General features: G+C 38.7%; 4 protein-coding genes across 4 annotated transcripts; 2 read left to right on the top strand and 2 right to left on the bottom strand.

Annotated features, from left to right (window-relative positions):
• The first annotated feature begins 3,166 nt into the window (after positions 1-3,166).
• Positions 3,167-6,640, top strand: LOC127869701 (uncharacterized). The gene has a single exon (XM_052412356.1). The coding sequence runs from the start codon at positions 3,167-3,169 to the stop codon at positions 6,638-6,640; it is 3,474 nt and encodes a 1,157-aa protein (XP_052268316.1).
• A 1,108-nt stretch (positions 6,641-7,748) lies between these two features.
• On the bottom strand, positions 7,749-9,852 carry LOC127869700 (hornerin-like). The gene is made up of 6 exons (XM_052412355.1): positions 9,840-9,852; positions 8,891-9,526; positions 8,771-8,854; positions 8,579-8,734; positions 8,363-8,446; positions 7,749-8,128 (listed from the first exon to the last, which is right to left on the bottom strand). Exons 1-6 carry the CDS (start codon positions 9,850-9,852, stop codon positions 7,749-7,751), a joined length of 1,353 nt encoding a protein of 450 aa, XP_052268315.1.
• Positions 9,853-10,006: 154 nt separating this feature from the next.
• Positions 10,007-12,290, top strand: LOC127869699 (leucine-rich repeat and death domain-containing protein 1-like). Its single transcript, XM_052412354.1, has 4 exons — positions 10,007-10,025; positions 10,139-10,282; positions 10,842-11,009; positions 12,124-12,290. Exons 1-4 carry the CDS (start codon positions 10,007-10,009, stop codon positions 12,288-12,290), a joined length of 498 nt encoding a protein of 165 aa, XP_052268314.1.
• A 2,227-nt stretch (positions 12,291-14,517) lies between these two features.
• Positions 14,518-19,111, bottom strand: LOC127866875 (uncharacterized). Its single transcript, XM_052407703.1, has 6 exons — positions 18,875-19,111; positions 18,375-18,491; positions 18,145-18,235; positions 16,441-16,605; positions 15,676-15,791; positions 14,518-14,636 (listed from the first exon to the last, which is right to left on the bottom strand). The coding sequence occupies exons 1-6, from the start codon at positions 19,007-19,009 to the stop codon at positions 14,574-14,576; spliced, it is 687 nt and encodes a 228-aa protein (XP_052263663.1). The 5' UTR covers positions 19,010-19,111; the 3' UTR covers positions 14,518-14,573.
• Positions 19,112-20,559: the final 1,448 nt, after the last annotated feature.

Below are 20,559 nucleotides of genomic sequence, written 5' to 3'. Positions count from 1 at the left end.
ATTGAAAGTTGCATAATGTTACCTCATTGGTCGGTTATAAATACATTGTTTCTCTATATATAGTATGCGTTTAAGACGAAAATAATAATTTACGTGGAATGTCATATTAGTTTTCCATTAAAACTTTGATTTTGCCGTGTGTGTTTATGGACGTTATTAATTATGTTATACTTATTTTTGTATTTCATTAAGAATTAGAACGTATAGCCCTTTTTGTTAACTGTTTTTAGCAAACGATTCGCGGCTTATTAAGTTAAGACACGGAAAATAGTTAAAGCGACACTTTCATTTAAAGGTTTAATGTGAACAATATGAAATGAAACCTTTTTTGGTATTAATATATTTTATTGACATGTTAAATTCGATACTTGAAAAGGTCTTTAAAAAGATGTCGCTGATATTGTTAATTTCAATAACTGTTAATATTCTCAATGTTGTATAAGAAATTGAATAGTTTCACTGAGTTGTATTCCCGCCTGAAATCCGATATCGTAAAACACACAACGGTTAAGAATAAGGTCTGAATAAGTTTAAGTATTCAGAGCCGAATATCAGCAGCTGTGCCAGCTGGGAAGCCCCGTTTTGGCTTTAACAACCGCAAGCGAAACAACATACTTTTTTAAGTCTTGCACTTAGACTCCATGATCACAGAAATGACATTGAAATCCCCAAACCAAGATAATATTTGCATTTAGAGTAAGGAGTATGCACAAGAGTTAAATTGGTTGATAGAACGAGAAAAGGTTAATTATCTAAAGGATTTAAGTATAGTGTATGTCCATTAATACAGTGTCGGAGACTTTTTTCGCTTTTAATGAACTATTCGATTATCAGTATTATGTTTCGATGATTATTATGTCTCACTCATAATGAACTTCTCCACCTTTATTCATGATTTAAATTTTTTTCATGTACGTTTATGTTACTTGTGAGTGTGTGCGAGTGAGCATAGGGCTGGTGCGTATTTCTGCATTTTTGTTTTCTTTTTGTTGACTTCTTATGAAAATATGTTGTTCTAGTGGGCCTCATATGGCGTATTAGATCGAAATAAACACCTACCATATGTTCTTTAAAAAAAAATATTAAAGGGGCCTTTTCACAGATTTTTGGCGTGTTTTGAAGTTCGTCATTAAATGCTTTATATTGATAAATATAAACATTGGTTCTAAAAAGCTCCAGTAAACAATCAAGTATAAAATTTAAAAAAAGGGGGAAAAAAGTAGCCCGCATCAGGGCTCGAACCAGTTTCCCCCGGAGTCCTGGAGTAAAAACCAATTATACTGCTCGGCCATCCTGCCAAGTATGTATAAGCGACCTATTTTAAACTTTATATAAGCAATCTTCGTAGTTTCACTAAATTAAACGACAAAAACAGAATTCTCCAAATTATTCAATCGTTTCGCGTTGCAACGCTTTATAATTTTCAGGTTTTTAAATCGCCAAAAGATGCGTATAATGGCTATATTAGACCATGGTAAATGTTCAGTATTACTGTTTCCTCACAAAAATCATAACTAAAACGAAAATTTGCGAATCTGAAACAACTTTTTTCAATTTTGCCAATTTACCAAAACGTGAAAAGATCCCTCTAAGTATTATTCCGTGTTTGCTGTCAAACACATTTTTATTAAAGAATACATTTCATAACGTTGCGCAACAATTAATGATGCATACAACTGGTAGTTTTAACACACACCAGGCCTGACACACACATATATGTTTCATTGAATTAAAGAGTACAGAAAGCTAAAAAGTGAGGTGGCTTGTTGTACAACAACAATTGGTTATGTGTAACCTATTCAAAAAATAATTTCGTTCAAGATAATTCAATGTAATTCTATAAACGACAAACACACTTCGTGTGTTGTGTATGTTTATTTTTAAAATGTACAAAAGTGGTTTAAAAGCACAATTTTTACACATTTAAGAGGTAATCGCTCACATTTATGTCTAATAAATGATAATTTTATGCATTAGCAAAGATTTAACGAGAAAAACTGAAGTTTAAGTTGAAATAAATTTGCTATAGGAAAACGACGTTAGGCGTTTAGACGTAATCGGTAGATTAAGTCTAATTATTTGGACTACCTCCTGCTCAGTCCTCAATAAAATATGAAACTTGAAAATAAAATTATTTTATGCATACAAGGTTCCCTAGGTAGGCACCAGAACTCTTCCCTCTAAGAAGAAAACAGATAGCATTTCAAAATAGGTGCCACAATACCTATCTCTGTAGGTACCAGAACTCTTCTCTGTGTATGGACCAGAACTCTTCTATGTGTATGTACCAGAACTCTTCTCTATGAATATGTACCATAACTACCGGTATGCTCTACATGTTCAAGTACCAGAAAGGCCTTTTACCAAAAAGGCCGCACCAAAAAGGCTGCATAAGTGAACTAAAAAGGCCTCATGGTTTACCAAAAATGCCATACAATATTTTTTTATTATCATTGAATAGTTATGCTGCATATAATTATCATATCTACTAAATAGTCATAACTTTTTATGAAAGGAAGCGGTCAAAGTACCAAGAACTGGCAGACATGTGCAGGGAGAGAGGGTACACCACCTGGATCTTCCCTGTAGAAGTAGGATGTAGGGGCTTCCCTGCACAATCTGTGTGGAAAGCGCTAGGAGCTTTGGGCATCAAAGGCAGCGCTAGGAAAAGCTCTGTACGGGCCCTTGGCAAGGCGGCAGAGAGAGCGTCCAGTTGGCTCTGGCTATGACGCAATGAAACGACATGGAAGCCATCACAGACGAGCAGTGATTGATCACCACTGCTGCCCCGCCATCAAGAGGGTGTTCCGAGATAAGGGGCGAAACACCTGATGACTGATGGGAACTCGGCTGATGACGTCTGTGTTACGCAGTAACCACTGTATTACTCAACATGTTTACCTGGTATCCCCAGTGACTTCCAGGAAAGGCTGGATGACAACCATGAAAGAATGGCGACGCTGGACAGACAGATGGCATCTAGGAAAGACTAGAACAGGTGCTAGGTGGACCGGCACCCCACCTGGCTGTTCCTGTGAGGGAACAACCTACACGAGCTACAACAACAAATGACGGAAAACACCCCCAGGGTCTCCCGAGAGGGGGGGAGGATGAGAGACCCAACCGGACGGACACAATGGAATCGACAAGGAAAGAACAACGGACAATGACCGATACAGTGGCCTGTGCATGTGGGAAAGTCTGCAAAAACTTTCGAGGGCTAAAGATTCACCAGGCGAGGAGCAACTGTCAGCAACCTGATAGATTGAGGCAACGCAAAGGGTTACCTGATAAGACGAGGGAGAAGACTGGTCCGGTGGCCAACCATAGTACCAGAAGTCTCTCAGCACCAGTTTTGTCACTAACTGGAAGTGGTTGCTCGCCTGAAGAATTGCAGTCCTTAGAATCCTTAGCAGAGACAGAAAAAGCAGTTGGGAACAGTTCAGAGGATGAACTGCTGATGACTCAGACAGACAAGACAGAAGAGTCTCCAATCTTCAGCCAATTCATAGGAGAAGAATCCCCAATATTTCCCCCTAAGGCTAGAGAAAGCCCGGCTGTCACTCCCAATGAACAGAGCACAGACCAATGGTCAACAAAAGACAGAAGGAAAGTCCCCAACATCATTAAACGCCAGAAGATATCTTGGCCAAGAACCAATGACAAGAAGTGGGATATGTTCGACAACGATCTTGACATTATCCTTCAGACCACTCTCCAAGGTAGGGTAGAAAGGAAAATCAACGTCTTGACCACCCTAGTCTACTCACTGGGTCTTGAACGATTCGGCACTGATGGAAAGGAGAGTCAGCCGAAACCAGCTCCTAACCCAAACAGGAGGGAACGTGAAAAGAAGAAGGTCAGGGAAGAGCTTAATTCCCTGAGAAAGAGATACAAGAAGGCCAATGAAGTAGAAAGGAAGGGACTGGCGAAGCTTAGAGAAGAGCTTAGATCTAGATTGAAAATCTTGACAACAGCAGAACGACTTCGGAGGAAACGTAGAGAACGAACAAGGAAAAGGGCAGCTTTCATCGCAAACCCGTACAAGTTCACCAAGACTTTGCTTGGCGAAGAGAGGGGAGGTAGCCTTCAAAGTGACCAGGAGGAAGTAGCCCAGTACCTAAGAGAAGTCCACTCCGACCCAGAAGGGGCCCAGCCTTTAGGTGACTGTGACAAGATAACACCTGCCGATCACCCACAGTTCCCATTGGACCTGAAAGAGCCAACACTCCAAGAAGTCAAAGACGTTGTCAAGAAAGCAAGAGCCTGCTCTGCTCCTGGCCCAAGTGGTATTCCATACAAGGTCTACAAGAAATGCCCAAAGCTGCTGAGAAGACTTTGGCTCCTCCTTAGAGCTGTATGGAAGAAAGGCTCGGTTCCTGAATGCTGGCAGGCAGCAGAGGGCTGTTTTGCCCCTAAAGAGAAAGACTCAAAGAATGTCAAGCAATTTCGAACCATCTCACTTCTCAGTGTCGAAGGGAAGATATTTTTCTCTATCTTGGCAAGACGGCTTACCATATACATGACCACCAACACCTACATTGATACATCAGTGCAGAAGGGTGGCATCCCTGGATTCTCAGGGTGTGTTGAACACACAAGTGCCCTCACTCAACTGCTTCACGAGGCTAGAATAAACAAGAAGAACCTGATGATTGTGTGGCTAGACCTCGCCAACGCCTATGGCTCCATCCCCCACCAGCTAATCCAAGAAGCACTACAGCATTACCATGTACCGGAGCATGCAAGAAGCCTCATACGGAGCTACTACAGCAATATCCACCTCAGGTTCTCATGCAAGAGCTTCACAACATCTTGGATATCGCTCGAAAAGGGTATAGTCACAGGCTGTTCTATTTCCGTGATTCTCTTTGTTATGGGAATGAATATGATCCTGAGAGCAGGGGAAAGAGAAACACGAGGGCCACTTACCAACGCAGGCATCCGTCTACCAGCAAACAGAGGATTCATGGATGATCTCACCACAACCACAGAAACCCATATCCAAGCTAGATGGATCCTGAAAGCCCTAGATGAGACTGTGACATGGGCAAGAATGGTTTTTAAGCCAAAGAAGTCCAGGTGTCTGGTAGTAAAGAAGGGAAAGATCACGACACAGTTCAAGTTATTCATCCAAGGCGAGGAAATCCCATCATTGGTAGATAACCCAATCAAGTGCCTAGGTAAATGGTTTGATTCTACACTCTCAGACAAGAGCAGCAAAGGAAGAATCCGGCAACAACTTGAGGAAGGTCTCCGGAGAATTGACAGAGCAGAACTACCAGGGAAGTTCAAGTCCTGGATCTATCAGCACGGTCTACTACCAAGGCTTGTTTGGCCACTGATGGTCAACGAGATACCAGTGAGTCTAGTGGAGCAACTCGAACAGGCAGTAAGCAAGCACATAAGAAGATGGCTAGGGCTGCCACCATCGTTCAGCTCCATAGGACTATATGGAAGGTGTACAAAGCTGCAGATGCCACTGACATCCCTAGTAGAGGAATACAAGGTAGCAAAAGCAAGGCTGTTCCTAACACTACGGGACTCAGCAGACCAGAAGATAAGTAAAGCTGGAATAGAAATCCGAACAGGGAGGAAGTGGTCGGCAAGCAAGGCAGTTGAACAAGCCGAGAGTAGTCTGCACCACCAGGTCATTGTTGGAGCTACCAACAAAGGTCGGGAAGGCCTAGGGCATGGGCAACAGCCCCGATGGGAAAAGGCAGACAGCCAGGAAAGACGCTCCATGGTACAACAGGAAATCAGAAGGTCAGAAGATACCCATCGGTCTGCAAGATCTGTGCAGATGGGCCAACAAGGTTGTTGGAGTCGATGGAATCTGCCAGAGAGAAAGCTGACATGGAGTGAACTCTGGCAGTATGAACCCCTCCAGCTGTCCTTTTTACTGAGATCAGTATATGATCTTTTGCCAACACCAACAAACCTTGAAAGATGGAAGCTTAGTGACGACCCAAGCTGTCCACTATGCAGCCAGAGAGGGACACTAGCACATGTACTCTCATCCTGTCCTGTTGCTCTCTCTCAAGGTCGTTACAGATGGAGGCATGACCAAGTCCTGCGAGTGCTTGCCGACATCCTGGAGCAAGAAAGAAGGAAGGAGCGGCAAATCAACACCAAAGGGCCAGGTTACATCAACTTTGTCAGGGAAGGACAGAAGGCAAAGGGTAGCCAGAACACAAGCCTGCTACAAGAGGCCAGACACTGGGAGATGAAGGTTGATCTCCAACAGAAACTTGTATTCCCAGATGTTGTTCAAACAAACCTACGCCCTGATATAGTCATCTGGTCAACAGCTCCAAAAAAGATGATACTCCTGGAACTGACTGTCCCTTGGGAAGAAAGAACTGATGAAGCAAATGAAAGGAAGCGGTCAAAGTACCAAGAACTGGCAGACATGTGCAGGGAGAGAGGGTACACCACCTGGATCTTCCCTGTAGAAGTAGGATGTAGGGGCTTCCCTGCACAATCTGTGTGGAAAGCGCTAGGAGCTTTGGGCATCAAAGGCAGCGCTAGGAAAAGCTCTGTACGGGCCCTTGGCAAGGCGGCAGAGAGAGCGTCCAGTTGGCTCTGGCTACGACGCAATGAAACGACATGGAAGCCATCACAGACGAGCAGTGATTGATCACCACTGCTGCCCCGCCATCAAGAGGGTGTTCCGAGATAAGGGGCGAAACACCTGATGACTGATGGGAACTCGGCTGATGACGTCTGTGTTACGCAGTAACCACTGTATTACTCAACATTAATCTACTTCATAGCCGTTAATTTTATAATCAAAGTCTGCAAAATGAAATCATACAAATTGTTCGTTTACTTAGTCACAATATTTTTGCAAACTTAAATTTTCTATTTTTGTGTAGTATCTTATTATAGAGACCGCTTTCGATTTCTAATTGATGTGACAAGTATGAGGCGAAACAATGCACCTTCTCTGAGTTCCTGGCCAAGGTCGGTCAAGTGTACAGTGTTGTGCTGGAGTAATGCACATGTATATTTTATGATGTAGTTTAAATTCTGTTGTATTTTGTCACGTTGACTGTATATTCTATGTAATTTTTGTTGTAAATGCATTTTTTGTAATAAAGTAAATAAAAAAGTTTATACAGGTTTTATGTCGTACTCCATTTTGATTTAATAGAAAATAGAATTCAAATGTTAAACAATATTATTTTGTAATTGAAGTTAATAGAAATTATGTATATTTTGTTAAAAAGAAAATTAAAAACTTTATACATGTTGTATGTGACGTACTCCATTTTCAATTAATTGAAATTATGTATATTTTGTAATAAAGAAAATAAAAAACTTCATATATGTTTTATGTCGTACTCCATTTTGATTTAATAAAAAATAGCATTCACATGTTTAACAATATTATTATGTTGTATTTTGTCAGTGTGACTGTATATCGTCTGTAAATGTTTGCTTGTAACTGTATATTTTGTTATATAAATTGTGTGACTGTGCTTGTACATTGACTGTATAAATCGTAAATGTATATTTAAACAAAAACAACAAATAAAGAAAATAATAAACTTCATACCTGTTTTATGACTTATTCCATAATTTTTTTATTGATTTATGTGAATTTGTTTGTAAACACAATTTGAAACCTAAAATAACAAGAATTGCTTTAAGGCCTTTTTGGTTCATTTTTTGGCCTTTTTGGTACGCTTTGGGGCCTTTTTGGAAAGGCCTTTTTGGTATTCGGCCTTTTTTGTATGCGGCCTCTACATATGTTCCATAACTCTTTTCTCTATATATGTATCAGAACATTTCTCTGTACCAGAACTCTTATCTCTATATGTACCATAACTCTTCTCTATGTAGATACTAGAACTCTTCTCTATGTATGTACCAGAACTCTTTTCTGTGTACGTACCAGAACTCTTCTGTATGTATGTACCAGAACTATTCTGTATGTATGTAACAGAACTCTTCTCTCTGTATGTTCCAGAACTCTTCTCTATGTAGGTACCAGCACCCTTCTCTATGTAGGTACCAGAACTATTCCCTATGTAGGTACCAGAACTCTTCTGTATGTATGTACCAGAACTCTTCTTTATGTAGGTACCATAACTCTTCTCTATGTAGGTACCATAACTCTTCTCTATGTATGTACCAGAAATCCTCACTATTTATGTTCCAGAACTCTTCTCTATGTATATGTACCAGAACTCTTCTCTATGTTGGTACCAGAACTCTTCTCTATGTCTGTACCAGAAATCTTCACTATTTTTGCACCAGAACTCTTATATGTATGTACCAGAACTCTTCTGTACATGTATGTTTGTACCAGAGCTCTTTTCTATTTATGTTTCAGAACTTGTATGTATGTATGTACCAGAACTTTTCTCAATGTGGGTACCAGAACTGTTCTCTATGTGGGTACCAGAACTCTTCTCTATGTAGGTACCAGAACTCTTCTCTATGTAGGTACCATAACTCTTCTTTATGTATGTACCATAAATCCTCACTATTTATGTACCAGAACTCTTCTCTGTGTTTGTACCAGAAATCTTCTATATTTATGTACCAGAACTCTTATGTATATATGTACCAGAACTCTTCTCTATGTGGGTACCAGAACTTTTCCCTATGTGGGTACCAGAACTCTTCTCTGGGCATGAACCAGAACTCTTCTCTATGTGGGTACCAAAACTCTTCTCTATGTGGGTACCAGAACTCTTCTCTATGTGGGTACCAAAACTCTTCTCTGGGCATGAACCAGAACTCTTCTATATGTGGGTACCAAAACTCTTCTCTATGTAGGTACCAGAACTCTTCTCTATGTGGGTACCAGAACTCTTCTCTATGTGGGTACCAAAACTCTTCTCTGGGCATGAACCAGTACTCTTCTATATGTGGGTACCAAAACTCTTCTCTATGTGGGTACCAGAACTCTTCTCTATGTGGGTACCAGAACTCTTCCCTATGTAGGTACCAGAACTCTTCTCTATGTGGGTAGCAGAACTCTTCTCTATGTGGGTACCAAAACTCTTCTCTATATGGGTACCAGAACTTTTCTCTATGTGGGTACCAGAACTCTTCTCTTTGTGGGTACCAGAACTCTTCTCTATGTGGGTACCAGAACTCTTCTCTTTGTGGGTACCAGAACTCTTCTCTATGTTGGTACCAGAACTCTTCTCTGGGCATGTACCAGATCTCTCCTCTATGTATGAGCCATAACGCTGCTCTATGTATGTATCAGAACTTTTCTCTATGTAGGTAGCAGAACTATTCTCTATGTAGGTACCAGAACTATTCTCTATGGATGTACCAGAATTCTTCTCTATGTAGGTACCAGATCTCTTCTCTGTGTATGTACCAGAACTCTTCTGTATGTAAGTACCAGAACTCTTCTGGGGGTATGTATCTGAACTCTTCTGTATGTATTTACCAGAACTCTTCTGTATGTTTGTACCAAAACTCTTCTGTATGAATGTACCAGAACTCTTCTCTATGTAGGTAGCAGAAACATTCCCTATGTAGGTACCAGAACTCTTCTCTATGTAGGTACCAACACTCTTATCATCAAGATTTCATCCAATCTTTAGATACGTAAGAAAAATGGCGAACAGTTGTTTTTGTAAAATACTTGATAACTTTTATCGTCAATATGTTATAGAATTTTCTTTTAAAGATGGAATAGAAGGGATGATTGGGTAATGAATAGAGACGGGAAAAGTAGTAAGTTTGCAGTAATTGATAGAGTCGATAAAGATATAGATAGGGATATCTATTGGGAATGGGTTCAAGCAGTTAAAAAAATATATATCGTTATCAATGACTTTATAGATTTTTTAAGAGTCATAAGGCACCAAATAATGTCATTTGACTACAAATGTAAACAAAATGTGTGGAGGGGGCAGCTCCGGAGCGTCTGAAAAAATTCCTATGGAAAGTACTTATCGGCTCTATGCATGGGTTGCTCTAAGCTATATTGGTATAAGAGTTCATCTATAAGTTTTCAGTGTTAAATCTAAAGATGAAAGCTGACATAGATGGTAATGCAAATTCTGATGCCTTCATATAGCGACTGTAAGGTAGTTTTATGACTCAGCTCTGGAGTAGCATGTAAACTATCAAGAAGTTACACTGTTACTGAATTTTCTTGCAGATTTATCAAAGTGTGAATTGCTGAAGATTCCAGATGGATGTTACTTGATGTTGAAAGGTGTTTCCATAACAACCTGTGACCTTAGCAGCAATTCTCTGAAGAGAATTCCATCAAAGTTTTTCTCTAAATTTCCACTTCTTGAAGGTAGGAAGGTTAGATAAAATTGTGAACAGTATTTTCATATGATTGTTTGCACATTAAATCCCCAGTTTAAAGATGATGACATTTTGCCTTGAGCTTATTTTGAGTTTGTGAAAATGCGTTATGGATGTTTGTTCAAAAGCCATATACATGTATATGTATATTTTTAATTTTATCCATGTGTACTCGTGGAAAACCCTGACAAATTCACAATTAATTATTCCAGCCTTGTAGGTTTTTTTTCAAAGTAAACTGAAAGTTGTTTATTTATATTTTGTAATCCTGTGTAGGCCTTCAATAATGTTGATATTCAGCAAATAAATAGGCATATTGAACAAGCCTTTAACAGTGTGTACTAATTTTGATACCAAAATTATCCTTATTGACTATATTTTGTTTGGGACTGCCTATACATTTGTTTTTATGCATGGCTTTAGTAAACGTTTTTCTACAAAGGAAAAACTCATGTGTAAGCTGATTTTCATATTATATAATAAAATCAAATCACATCTTAATGAAAAAAAACTCATCATGAAGTTAGTAGTTCATTTCACTACTTCAGAATTAAATCTCCAGGGCAACAAGTTATCATCCCTGCCTGAAGAGATCCGAGATCTTGAGGAGCTTGAACGGCTTGACCTCACGAGTAACATCTTCGACACCTTCCCTCTGCCTGTATGTGACTGCCCCAAACTGAAAAATCTATCTTTGAGAGACAATAAAATAACAGGTACAATTGTCAGTGAGTTCTAAAACCATACTGTATTTGTTTATAATAGTATCATATGTCATACAAAGTATGCTTTGTGCAATGGTATGTAGTATGCAGAGAGGTTTTCAAGAAAATATGCCATTAAGAACATTTTTAGCATTACCCCAAATGTATATTTATAAAACAATTTTTCAGAACAGTAAGTTTTAACCTTTTTTTATGCCCCCGGATCAAAAGATCGGGGGCATATTGTTTTTGGCCTGTCTGTCTGTCATTCATTCATTGTATGTGTGTGTCCCAAAACTTTAACCAAAACGTTAATCTTCGATAAAGTTTGGTCATAAATTTTGGAATATTGAAGATAGCAACTTGATATTTGGCATGCATGTGTATCTCAATACAATCCAAGGGAAGTAATAAGCTTTAAAAGGGAGATAATTTCTAAACCTGCCTAATGATATATTGAAATTTTATTTCAAAGCAGTGCAATATGGGACATTGCGTTTCTGACAAACACATCTCTGGTTAAAGCTCAAATGCATTTTAGAGTTTAAGGTCTTGAGATCTCTCCCTGGGTTAGATCTAGGACAGATCTGTCTCAAGATGGGCACCATGTCCCTAACATTATTGCGACCTCATTAATTAAATGTACTTTAAAACAAAATCTACTGTTATTCAGAATGACAGTGTGCTTATTTTTACTCTGGGATATGTCATATAAACTTCAATGATAATTTATTTGAAAAAACATTTTACAATAGATAATTGTTCTATTGTGGAATGACAGAATTTTGCCGAAGTGTAAGTCGAAGTATAATTTTCACATTTGCGCCATCACGTTTATGACCACTGTGAAAAATCAAGTGCATTCAGTCTGCACAGGCTAATCTGGGACGACACTCTGCTTTGATTGGCTGGGACGACACTCTGCTTTGATTGGAGTTTTTGTTTAAACGAAGTCTTTTCTTAATAGATATCCAGACGGAAAGTGATAAGCCTGTGTAGAATGCACAGGCTAATGTGGGACGGCACCTTACGCAAACTCATGAAGCCCAATTTTTCTAGAGCACATATTCAAATTTTCAAATTATTTTAAAGTGATCATGTAATCACTCCTTGTGGACATTTTCAGATCTGGAAGTTTCGAGGCTCAATTCAATGTCCGCTCTAGTTGAACTGGATATCCAGGACAATCCTCTATCTGCGGACACTCAGACTGCCCTCTCTGATATGGACTGGTTTACTGTGCATCTCGGGGAATCAGATCCAGTTGGAAAATCACTGGACAAACTGGATTAACTTGTCTCAGTTCCATGATGTGTTCAGTTGGCTTTAACATGCAGCTAGTTATAACCTTTTTATTTGATTTTTTTATACATAACAAAACCTTTGCTTGACATGATCAAGTCTATTTTATGGGAAGAACCCATACTTTGTCAGTTTGAGTCTCTGTAAAGATTTTAAGACTCTCCTTAAGTGGGCATTATCCAAAGACATTCTGGTTGCAAGGTAGACATGTTAACATACACATTATTTAACTTTGTCTGACGGTTATTTTTATTACATTAGCTGTTTTGGCTTGTGATAATAGATACAGGTAATATTTACATATGACAGTGACATCCGTTTTGATGAATTTTGCATTTGCTTTATTGTTCCACTTAGCTTAATTTCTAATTATTCCACCACATATAGGAGGTAAATTGGAGTCACTCTGTCAGTCATTGTAGTTTGTGTTGAGACATATTATACATATGGGGAGGAAATCAGGACCATGTTTATCAAGTGATAAAATTGAAACTTCCAATTTGCCATTTCTATCCAGTTTTGATGTGAAAGACACTTTACTGTACTCATTGATCCAGGTCTTCTGAAGTTATTAATTTCCCTTGTACACAGCTGATAGTGTTGCAGAGGTATTAGACATTTTTGTTGTAAGAATCTTAGTTTATACATTTTAGATTGTTTATCATGTTACGGAGTGTTTTTGAATCAATTTTACATAAATAAAAAGCCATTTTCGTAGTGTACTGGGACTTAACAATTCAAAACAATTACGCATGTTTTATTTAATTTGATCCCAATTGCCTCTAAACTTTTCTTTACAAGTCTCTACCCAGGTGATTTTCAAACTTGTCACAGCTGTATGATATGCATTTTTGCTGGTGTTCAGGTGAACGCTTTTTGCGATTATGACCCGTTTGTTCATCATTTAAAACTTAGCACCTAAGAATGATATATATAGGATCTGGCACGAGTTGTCATATCATACCATATTTTATTAAACGAGTTCAGGAATTTTGGCGAGCTTACTAACGAATTTCCTGGACGAGTTTAATAAAATATGGTATGATATGTCAACGAGTGTCAGATCTTTTTTATCACATGTTTTTAAATGAGCAAATTAAACAAATATTTACGCAAACATAATGATAAATCCCGAATGTTGTTTACATTTCGTGACGTCATTCGACGCGTTGCAGCAAAATAACAAAATGCGATTGGTCAATAAACGAAAACTAAGTCAATGAAAACGCTTTAAAATGTTGTAATATAAAAAAAATTGTAATGGTTATATTACATGGGAAACAGCATGTGATAAATGAGCTAATGAATTAAAACCGGACTTAATGCATGTGCTTAAAGTGTCGTCCCAGATTAGCCTGTGTAGTCCACACACATGCATTAAGCCTTGTTTTCCCAGAACGAAGCTCATACTAGTTAAATGCAAAAGCAGAGTCTCATCTTATGATTTTTTGTATCAGGCATATGTCTCGAACAATACTCATGGATCGTTGTTGGTATGAAATAAAAGTATTTTGAAATTGTTATTGACTGTATACATGTTTACCCCTTCTGGCATGTGAAATGGGTAAGAGTAGTGGCATTATTTGTGTTTCCCAACTTGCCAATGTTATTCAGTGTTCTGCCATTGATGTATATATAATTGTATTGTTTGGTATTTAGTTCGATAAAATTAATTAGAATTTTAATATATTTATTTAAGCTTAATTGGGTCCTTATTCTCAGTTTTATTGTTTCACTGTTGAGTCTGTTTACTTGGTAGAAGCAGTGCTTTTGGTCTTGAGCCAAGATCTTGAAGATGATCTCAGGGTTGGGATCGTACCTGTGACCTCATGATCGCTGGGTGGACACCATATCCACAACAAATGCGCAACCTCTTAACCTGATAAATTATTTATTTACTAGTATTTTGTTTGGATGAAGGCATGCCTTTTTGTTTAATGTGTACTTACTTCTTATATTGAACATGAACATGATTCTTAAAGTATGTAATGATGACGTTTCAGATGATGTTGATGATGATGATGATGATGATGATGATGATGATGATGATGATGATGATTACGACAGTTTTGATGTGTATGATGATCAGGATGGGAAGGAGCATGATAGTGATGAAACTATAGATTATGATGTGGATAATTACTATTATGAAACTGCTGCTTCTGGTCTTTATGAAGATGATAACGATATTGACGATTATAATCAAACACACTCGGCGAAAAAAGAATAGACATTTTAATATTTCTAGGCGACATTACAAGACACAGATGCGATCTAGAAGCCGAGGATTCTGAACATCGAACGTCGGCCAATCAGGCTGGACCCACCGTGGAAATGCTGCAAGGGAGGGTAGCGTTATTTGTTGGCTGTCATCTTAGCCTCGTTCTGGGAAAACTGAGCTTAATGTATGTTCGTAAAGTGTCGTACCAGATTAGCTTGTGCAGTCCGCACAGGCTAATAAGGGACACAACTTGAGGCCTAATCTAGACTTTCGATAAGAAGAGACTCCATTTGAACGAAAAATACCATATAGGCGGAAATTGTCGTCCCTGATAAGCCTTAGCGGCCTAGGATGACACTACGCATATTTATTTAACCCAGTTTTCCCAGAATGAGACTCGTGTTGGCTTTCTACTGGTATCAAATGTACATACATTATGCACGTTACAAAGCGTTAAAAGGGGTAAGACGTTTGTATTTGTATGAAAATAAGTTTTCAGTAGATTGTTTCACGTAAGACATTGTAATTGATTGGATTTTGCATTTCATTTTCATTTATGGGATATTAATAGTAATTTTCATATAATGGACACATGTCTAGTATTAACTGTGTGGAATATATTCTATTAAACGGGCATATCTGTAGGATGGTTGATCAAATGCATTACAACCTAAACACCAAGACATTCACTTCCTTAGGTTTAATCTCGGGGTTAGTTGAAGCAAACTTTATTCAAGTATACATGCAAGCATGCGAAAAAGGCATACATGGTAAACTTGACAAAGTTACACATTTCAAATATAAATACGACATTATGCATTGATCAAAATTGTTATATGAATAAATAGAAATAACAATGTAATTGTATGTAATGGACAGAATTGAGAAGGAAGGTTATCGAATATACTAAGTCTCTCCGGGTTCAAACTAAACAATGTGTTCAAACATAAGTCATTGAACAATTTCCCGTCCATGAAAGATAACTTAAGACCTGAGCCACACTGGGTTGTTTTGTCATCGTGTATAATACAAGCTGAAAAGCAGATTCTGTCAAAGTTTTGAAACATCGGGGAGACCCCATGGCCATTTCTGGATAGTGTGGAAAGGGATCAAGTCCGAGAGGCTTAGGTCAGTTAACCTCGGCAAGGTACGTACTAATTGTCCCTCGAAGTTGCTGGCGGCCTCACACCCGCGGGGCGGCACTACCAGGGGATCATCCACAGGAAGGCCCGCGGAGACGTTGTAGAAGTGGATATTCTCCATGAACATGTCAGTGAAAAGATAATAATGGACGAGATATATAAATGATGGAACAACTATCTATTGGTTTACTCGGACATCACATGCCCGGTATATACAAGTAAAATCCTGTCGGATCTGAAAGGAGTCGAGGTTTGTTACTTTAAAAAAAAAATCAGTGTAAGTTTGTACATTAAGTGGTAATTACAACTAATTTTATATACAGTAAAAAAATAAGTGGATAGAAGCAGTACATCGAAACAGGAAGGCCACAATCGCTAAGATAACTCACCTGTGTAATGTTTTTTCGATAGAATGCTTTTAAAGTTGTGTATGTCTATATAATTCGTGTCGTTTATAAGGTTTAAAGATAGTCAGTCACCCAAGGATCATTTGTGAAATTTCATAAAAGTCAAAACTGCGCTTTTGGGGATGTCATTTGAAGCAGATTGTTGACGACTGACGTCACACGACGGACGACGTCGAACGCCAGAGAGCAACCCACCACAAAAGCTCACCATGATTACTTTGTGCTCAGGCTAGGGTATACCGACTGAAAGTCATGATATACGGACAATAACTTAAAATCGAACAGCATCACATGGTCCTTTGGCTGAAATTTGATTCAAACTCGGAACCAGTCGAAGGCTGATAATTCACGTAAAAGCGGCGAGCACTCACTTCCGTCGATAGTTCCCCGGACGGTGTCCCCGACCGGCACACACGCGTCGGAAGTAAAACTCGCGTACTCGCGCAATCCAGGACCATCCATCGAGTACGTGTTCAGCCTCAAGACGTTAGGGGCGAACCCGACGGAATCTTGGCTGCCAACCAACGTAGCGTTTTCTGAAGACGTAACAGGTTTGACAACTTATTCGATTTTCAAAGATAAAAGAGCGTCACGCAAAAATGTCCTATTGTAATTGTGAAAATATATTATAACCTGCATTTTTAGCGACTGTACAGTACGTTGAAACTAAAGCAATGATTGACTGAGACGAAGAGAACTGCTAAGTGCAAGTACAAATTACGCTACACCATCTGAAGCTTACAAAACATCACACTGTGCCTCGTTCTGGGAAAACTGGACTATATTCATTTGCTTGTCGTCTCAGAATAACCTGTACAATCCGCACAGGCTATTCACGGGCGACACTTTCCGCCTAAACTGGGTTTTCGTTTAGAAGAGACATCCTTTAAACGAAAAAAAACAACAACAGCGTAACGTGTTGTGCCCGATTAACCTGTGGGGAATGCACAGGCTAATCTGGGACTTCACTTTTCGCACATGCACGAAGCCTAGTATTCCCAAAACGAGGCTAACATATTCGGCCGGGCCTTCTGACTTAGTTGTTAAAGCGATCGACCAGAGGTCGCCGTATAACGTATGCGATAATTGGTCATGAAATTATGTGCATGGCCATTCTCCCCCTTTATCTGATTCAAGGCGGACAGTGTTAAATTACCTGTACGGGACAGGATCAACGGGGTTCACAAAGGTTAAAACAAGGACTGGGCAGAATGTAAACACACCGTTAAGAACTTCACTTTAAACCTATTTATTTTAGCTCGATTGCATCGAAAGCCTCAGGCTTATGGAAAACGCCCTATAGTCCGTTTCTTGGGCCTATAACCAGTACTTGGTGTCTGGGGGAAGATCTAGAGAACGCTCCCCGAGTGGGGATCGAACCCATGACTTCCCGATCGCTAGGCGGACACCTTATCCATTACGCCACGGCGAACTTCACTTTGCAAATAGCTCAAGTTATTGGAATACATTTGCAAACATCTTTAGTGCATGAAAGACCGTTGTTTTTCTTGCCGTTTGTGCCGATATCTTAAGACTGAGAATAATTCCTTAAATACGTAAAAATCGGTGACAAAATGTCACGTTACGTGCAGCATAACCAGGTAAATGAATGCGGTACACATACAAAGTTTGGCCAATAACACGGGCTTATTGAATGGAGTAATTTTCATTTACTTCACATTTCCAAAAGCAGCATAAAAACGTATTTTATGCACTGGTTGAAATTCTTAAGAAAAAATTGTTTTAAAAAGTTATTTTTAAAAAGCTGCACTTACCGGTGTGTTTACATCCATTAACGTGTAATTGTGAACTCCACAACGTCACGTGATCCTGCACCCTGTGTACAAGATGCACTATGTAATGGTTTACCAGTCAATAGTCTGCCAGTTAGTGTCAGTATGTTAACTGACCGCCGTAAAATAACAGCGAACAATTCAAATACTATCTCTATGTACGATGGTTGTTTTAACTTGGGCACTAACCCAATTACGAACTTTTGCCTTACGGAGTTAATGCCAAAACTGACCAGGTTAAATATTTGTTGATGTAGACATATCCGCGCCATTACCGCTTACCAGAGACGCAGCCGATAAAGTCATCGAGCTTCCGATTGAGAGGCATCGTGTAGCATTTGCCCGTCTTGGAGTTGATCACCCACTTCCGGTTCTTAACAACAAATGTTATTGATATAGCAAACTTGCCTCTAGATTAAAGGTGAAAAAGACTGGTTAAGACTGTACAACGTTCGTAACGCGCGCGCACAACGAAACGGCACCCTACGTATTATCAACGAAAGGTAACTCACCGCCGTGAAGTCGAGAAGAACACCAATGTCCAATGTGTTCGCGGCGCTGTTTAGTTCCACATGCTCGTATTGACCAATGCGATGGCGCACGGCGTCATACGCCATAAGAAGCGTCCCCTGAAGCGAATACCAGTACACGTTTAAAATGGCATTGTTCTACTTAACGCAATGCTTCAATGCAAAGTTAACGATTACACATCGCGATCAGAGTTGCTATACATGTACTAACTACGCTATCAGCCATAACATGAAAACACTTTAATATGTGATTTTTTCATAAATGACCAGAAATATCCAGAAATAAAAATTTCGTTGACAGGACACATAACAGATTTTCCAATGAAACAAAGTACTTTATCTGTTAAGGGACTCGTAGCCTGAATAGTAAATGCGTGCGGTAGTTCCCTTGTGACTGATGTCTGGATACATGTATCTTTACTGAAACCAGTTGGTTTATGTCGACCAGCCTTAAAGCATTTACCGCTAATCGGTCCACTCACCCTGTTGTAGTACGGTTTCCCGTTGCGGACCACTGTGGTCAGGAATGATGCCTGAGAAGTCCACTGTGGGGGAACACAACACTGGGCGGCCAGGGAGACCCCCAAACAGGCGATTAAGGCGAGTATGGCGTACATCTTGCGAGTTCTGTTACGAATAGTTGTCAACGGTACATGCACAGGTATGTACGTGTCGCCTGTCTGTGTTGCATTACGGCGATATCCACTAAAAGTGGGGCATCGTTATCGTAGTAAGACAGCGCCGAATCAAAATAAATGATGAACAGTTGTTTACTGTTTTTTTTTTTGTTTTTTTTTTTTTGGGGGGGAGGCATTTTTCTTGCAATATCGTTTTCTATTACAACAAATATAAATCATAAGTTTTTTAAGAAATTCTATTTTTCTACGTGAGTTTAATTGTGGGCATAGACATTAAAATCTTTCGTCGTTCACTTTCAATTTTGAACGCGAAACTTGCCATGCCAGACTTACGCTTACAAATGCGGTATATGTCATAACAGCACGGAATTCATCGGTAAATTTAGATCGATTTATCTAAAAATACAATAATTACAAGTGCAACAAGTGACTACTTTTTTATTTAAAAACCAAATACTACTGATCTGAAATGCTGAAGCCAATTTTTGTGAGAATTCGTGCATAGTGTTACCCATTTTCATATGGGGCGAATGAACATACCACGTTAGAGTCGGACATTCCATCAGATAGGAACACAAATAAATAAATATCATAGAAAGCATCTTTTTCAAAAAACACACATATTTAACGTACTAATGTTAGTTTTATTCAAATACATATATATTATCAAAGCGCCGAAGGCAATGAAGTTGTTCGCTATTGCATAATCTTAGACGCAACTCAGTTTTCAAAATTATGTTATAGCTTTTTAAATCGCAAGTTTGAAATTAACACAACCCATTCAAATTTATAAAGAGTGTGTCTTAAAGCACAGTTCGAGATGTGTGTGCACTGTTTATCCTCATATTTATGTTATATAGATAACTTTAATGCAGCATTAAGCCCCGTTTTCCCTGAAAGCAGCCAATATGTACATATTTTAATAATAAACTGGCAAATGTCGTCGCACAAGCTGTTATAAACACTAGACTGGCCAATAACGTTGAACAAGCTCTTAAACATATTGTTTACATGCTGTCTGCTGCAGTGTATCAGTGGTTAAGTATAAACAGGCAGTGGTTATAGTTCCTAGCGTAGTGACTTGCAGTTATCGTTCCTAGCGTAGCTAAAGCACACTGACTTGCAAAACTGCCTCTCTAAATTAGTTGTGAGCTAACGCTCACAACTAAAAATGAAAGAATAGCAAACACTAAATTGATTCTAAAATAATTAAAAAAATATTGAAGAAACATTAACGAAAAGAAATAAACCTTTGTTTTATTTTACCCTGCTATAAAATTGTTGCTATGTCCGTCATAGACAGCTACTATTTGAAAAGTATTACTTAAAAGAATCTATTATTTAGCTTACATGAATTGTTAGTTCAAACATATTGTACACTATAGTTAACTGTTGACTCATTATTAGTTTTGTAAATATTTTAAACCAAATACTTAAAAAAATTCAGATATACAAATAGTGAAATATATTTTTATTGTGTTTTTTTTAATATAATTATATCCTATCAAAGTCGTAAATATATATACATA

Source organism: Dreissena polymorpha, chromosome 2, assembly GCF_020536995.1.
Source record: "Dreissena polymorpha isolate Duluth1 chromosome 2, UMN_Dpol_1.0, whole genome shotgun sequence".
In the NCBI taxonomy this organism is placed as follows: Eukaryota; Metazoa; Mollusca; class Bivalvia; order Myida; family Dreissenidae; genus Dreissena; species Dreissena polymorpha.
Note: the sequence above shows the minus strand (reverse complement) of the source record. Positions and strands in the feature narration are given on the sequence as shown.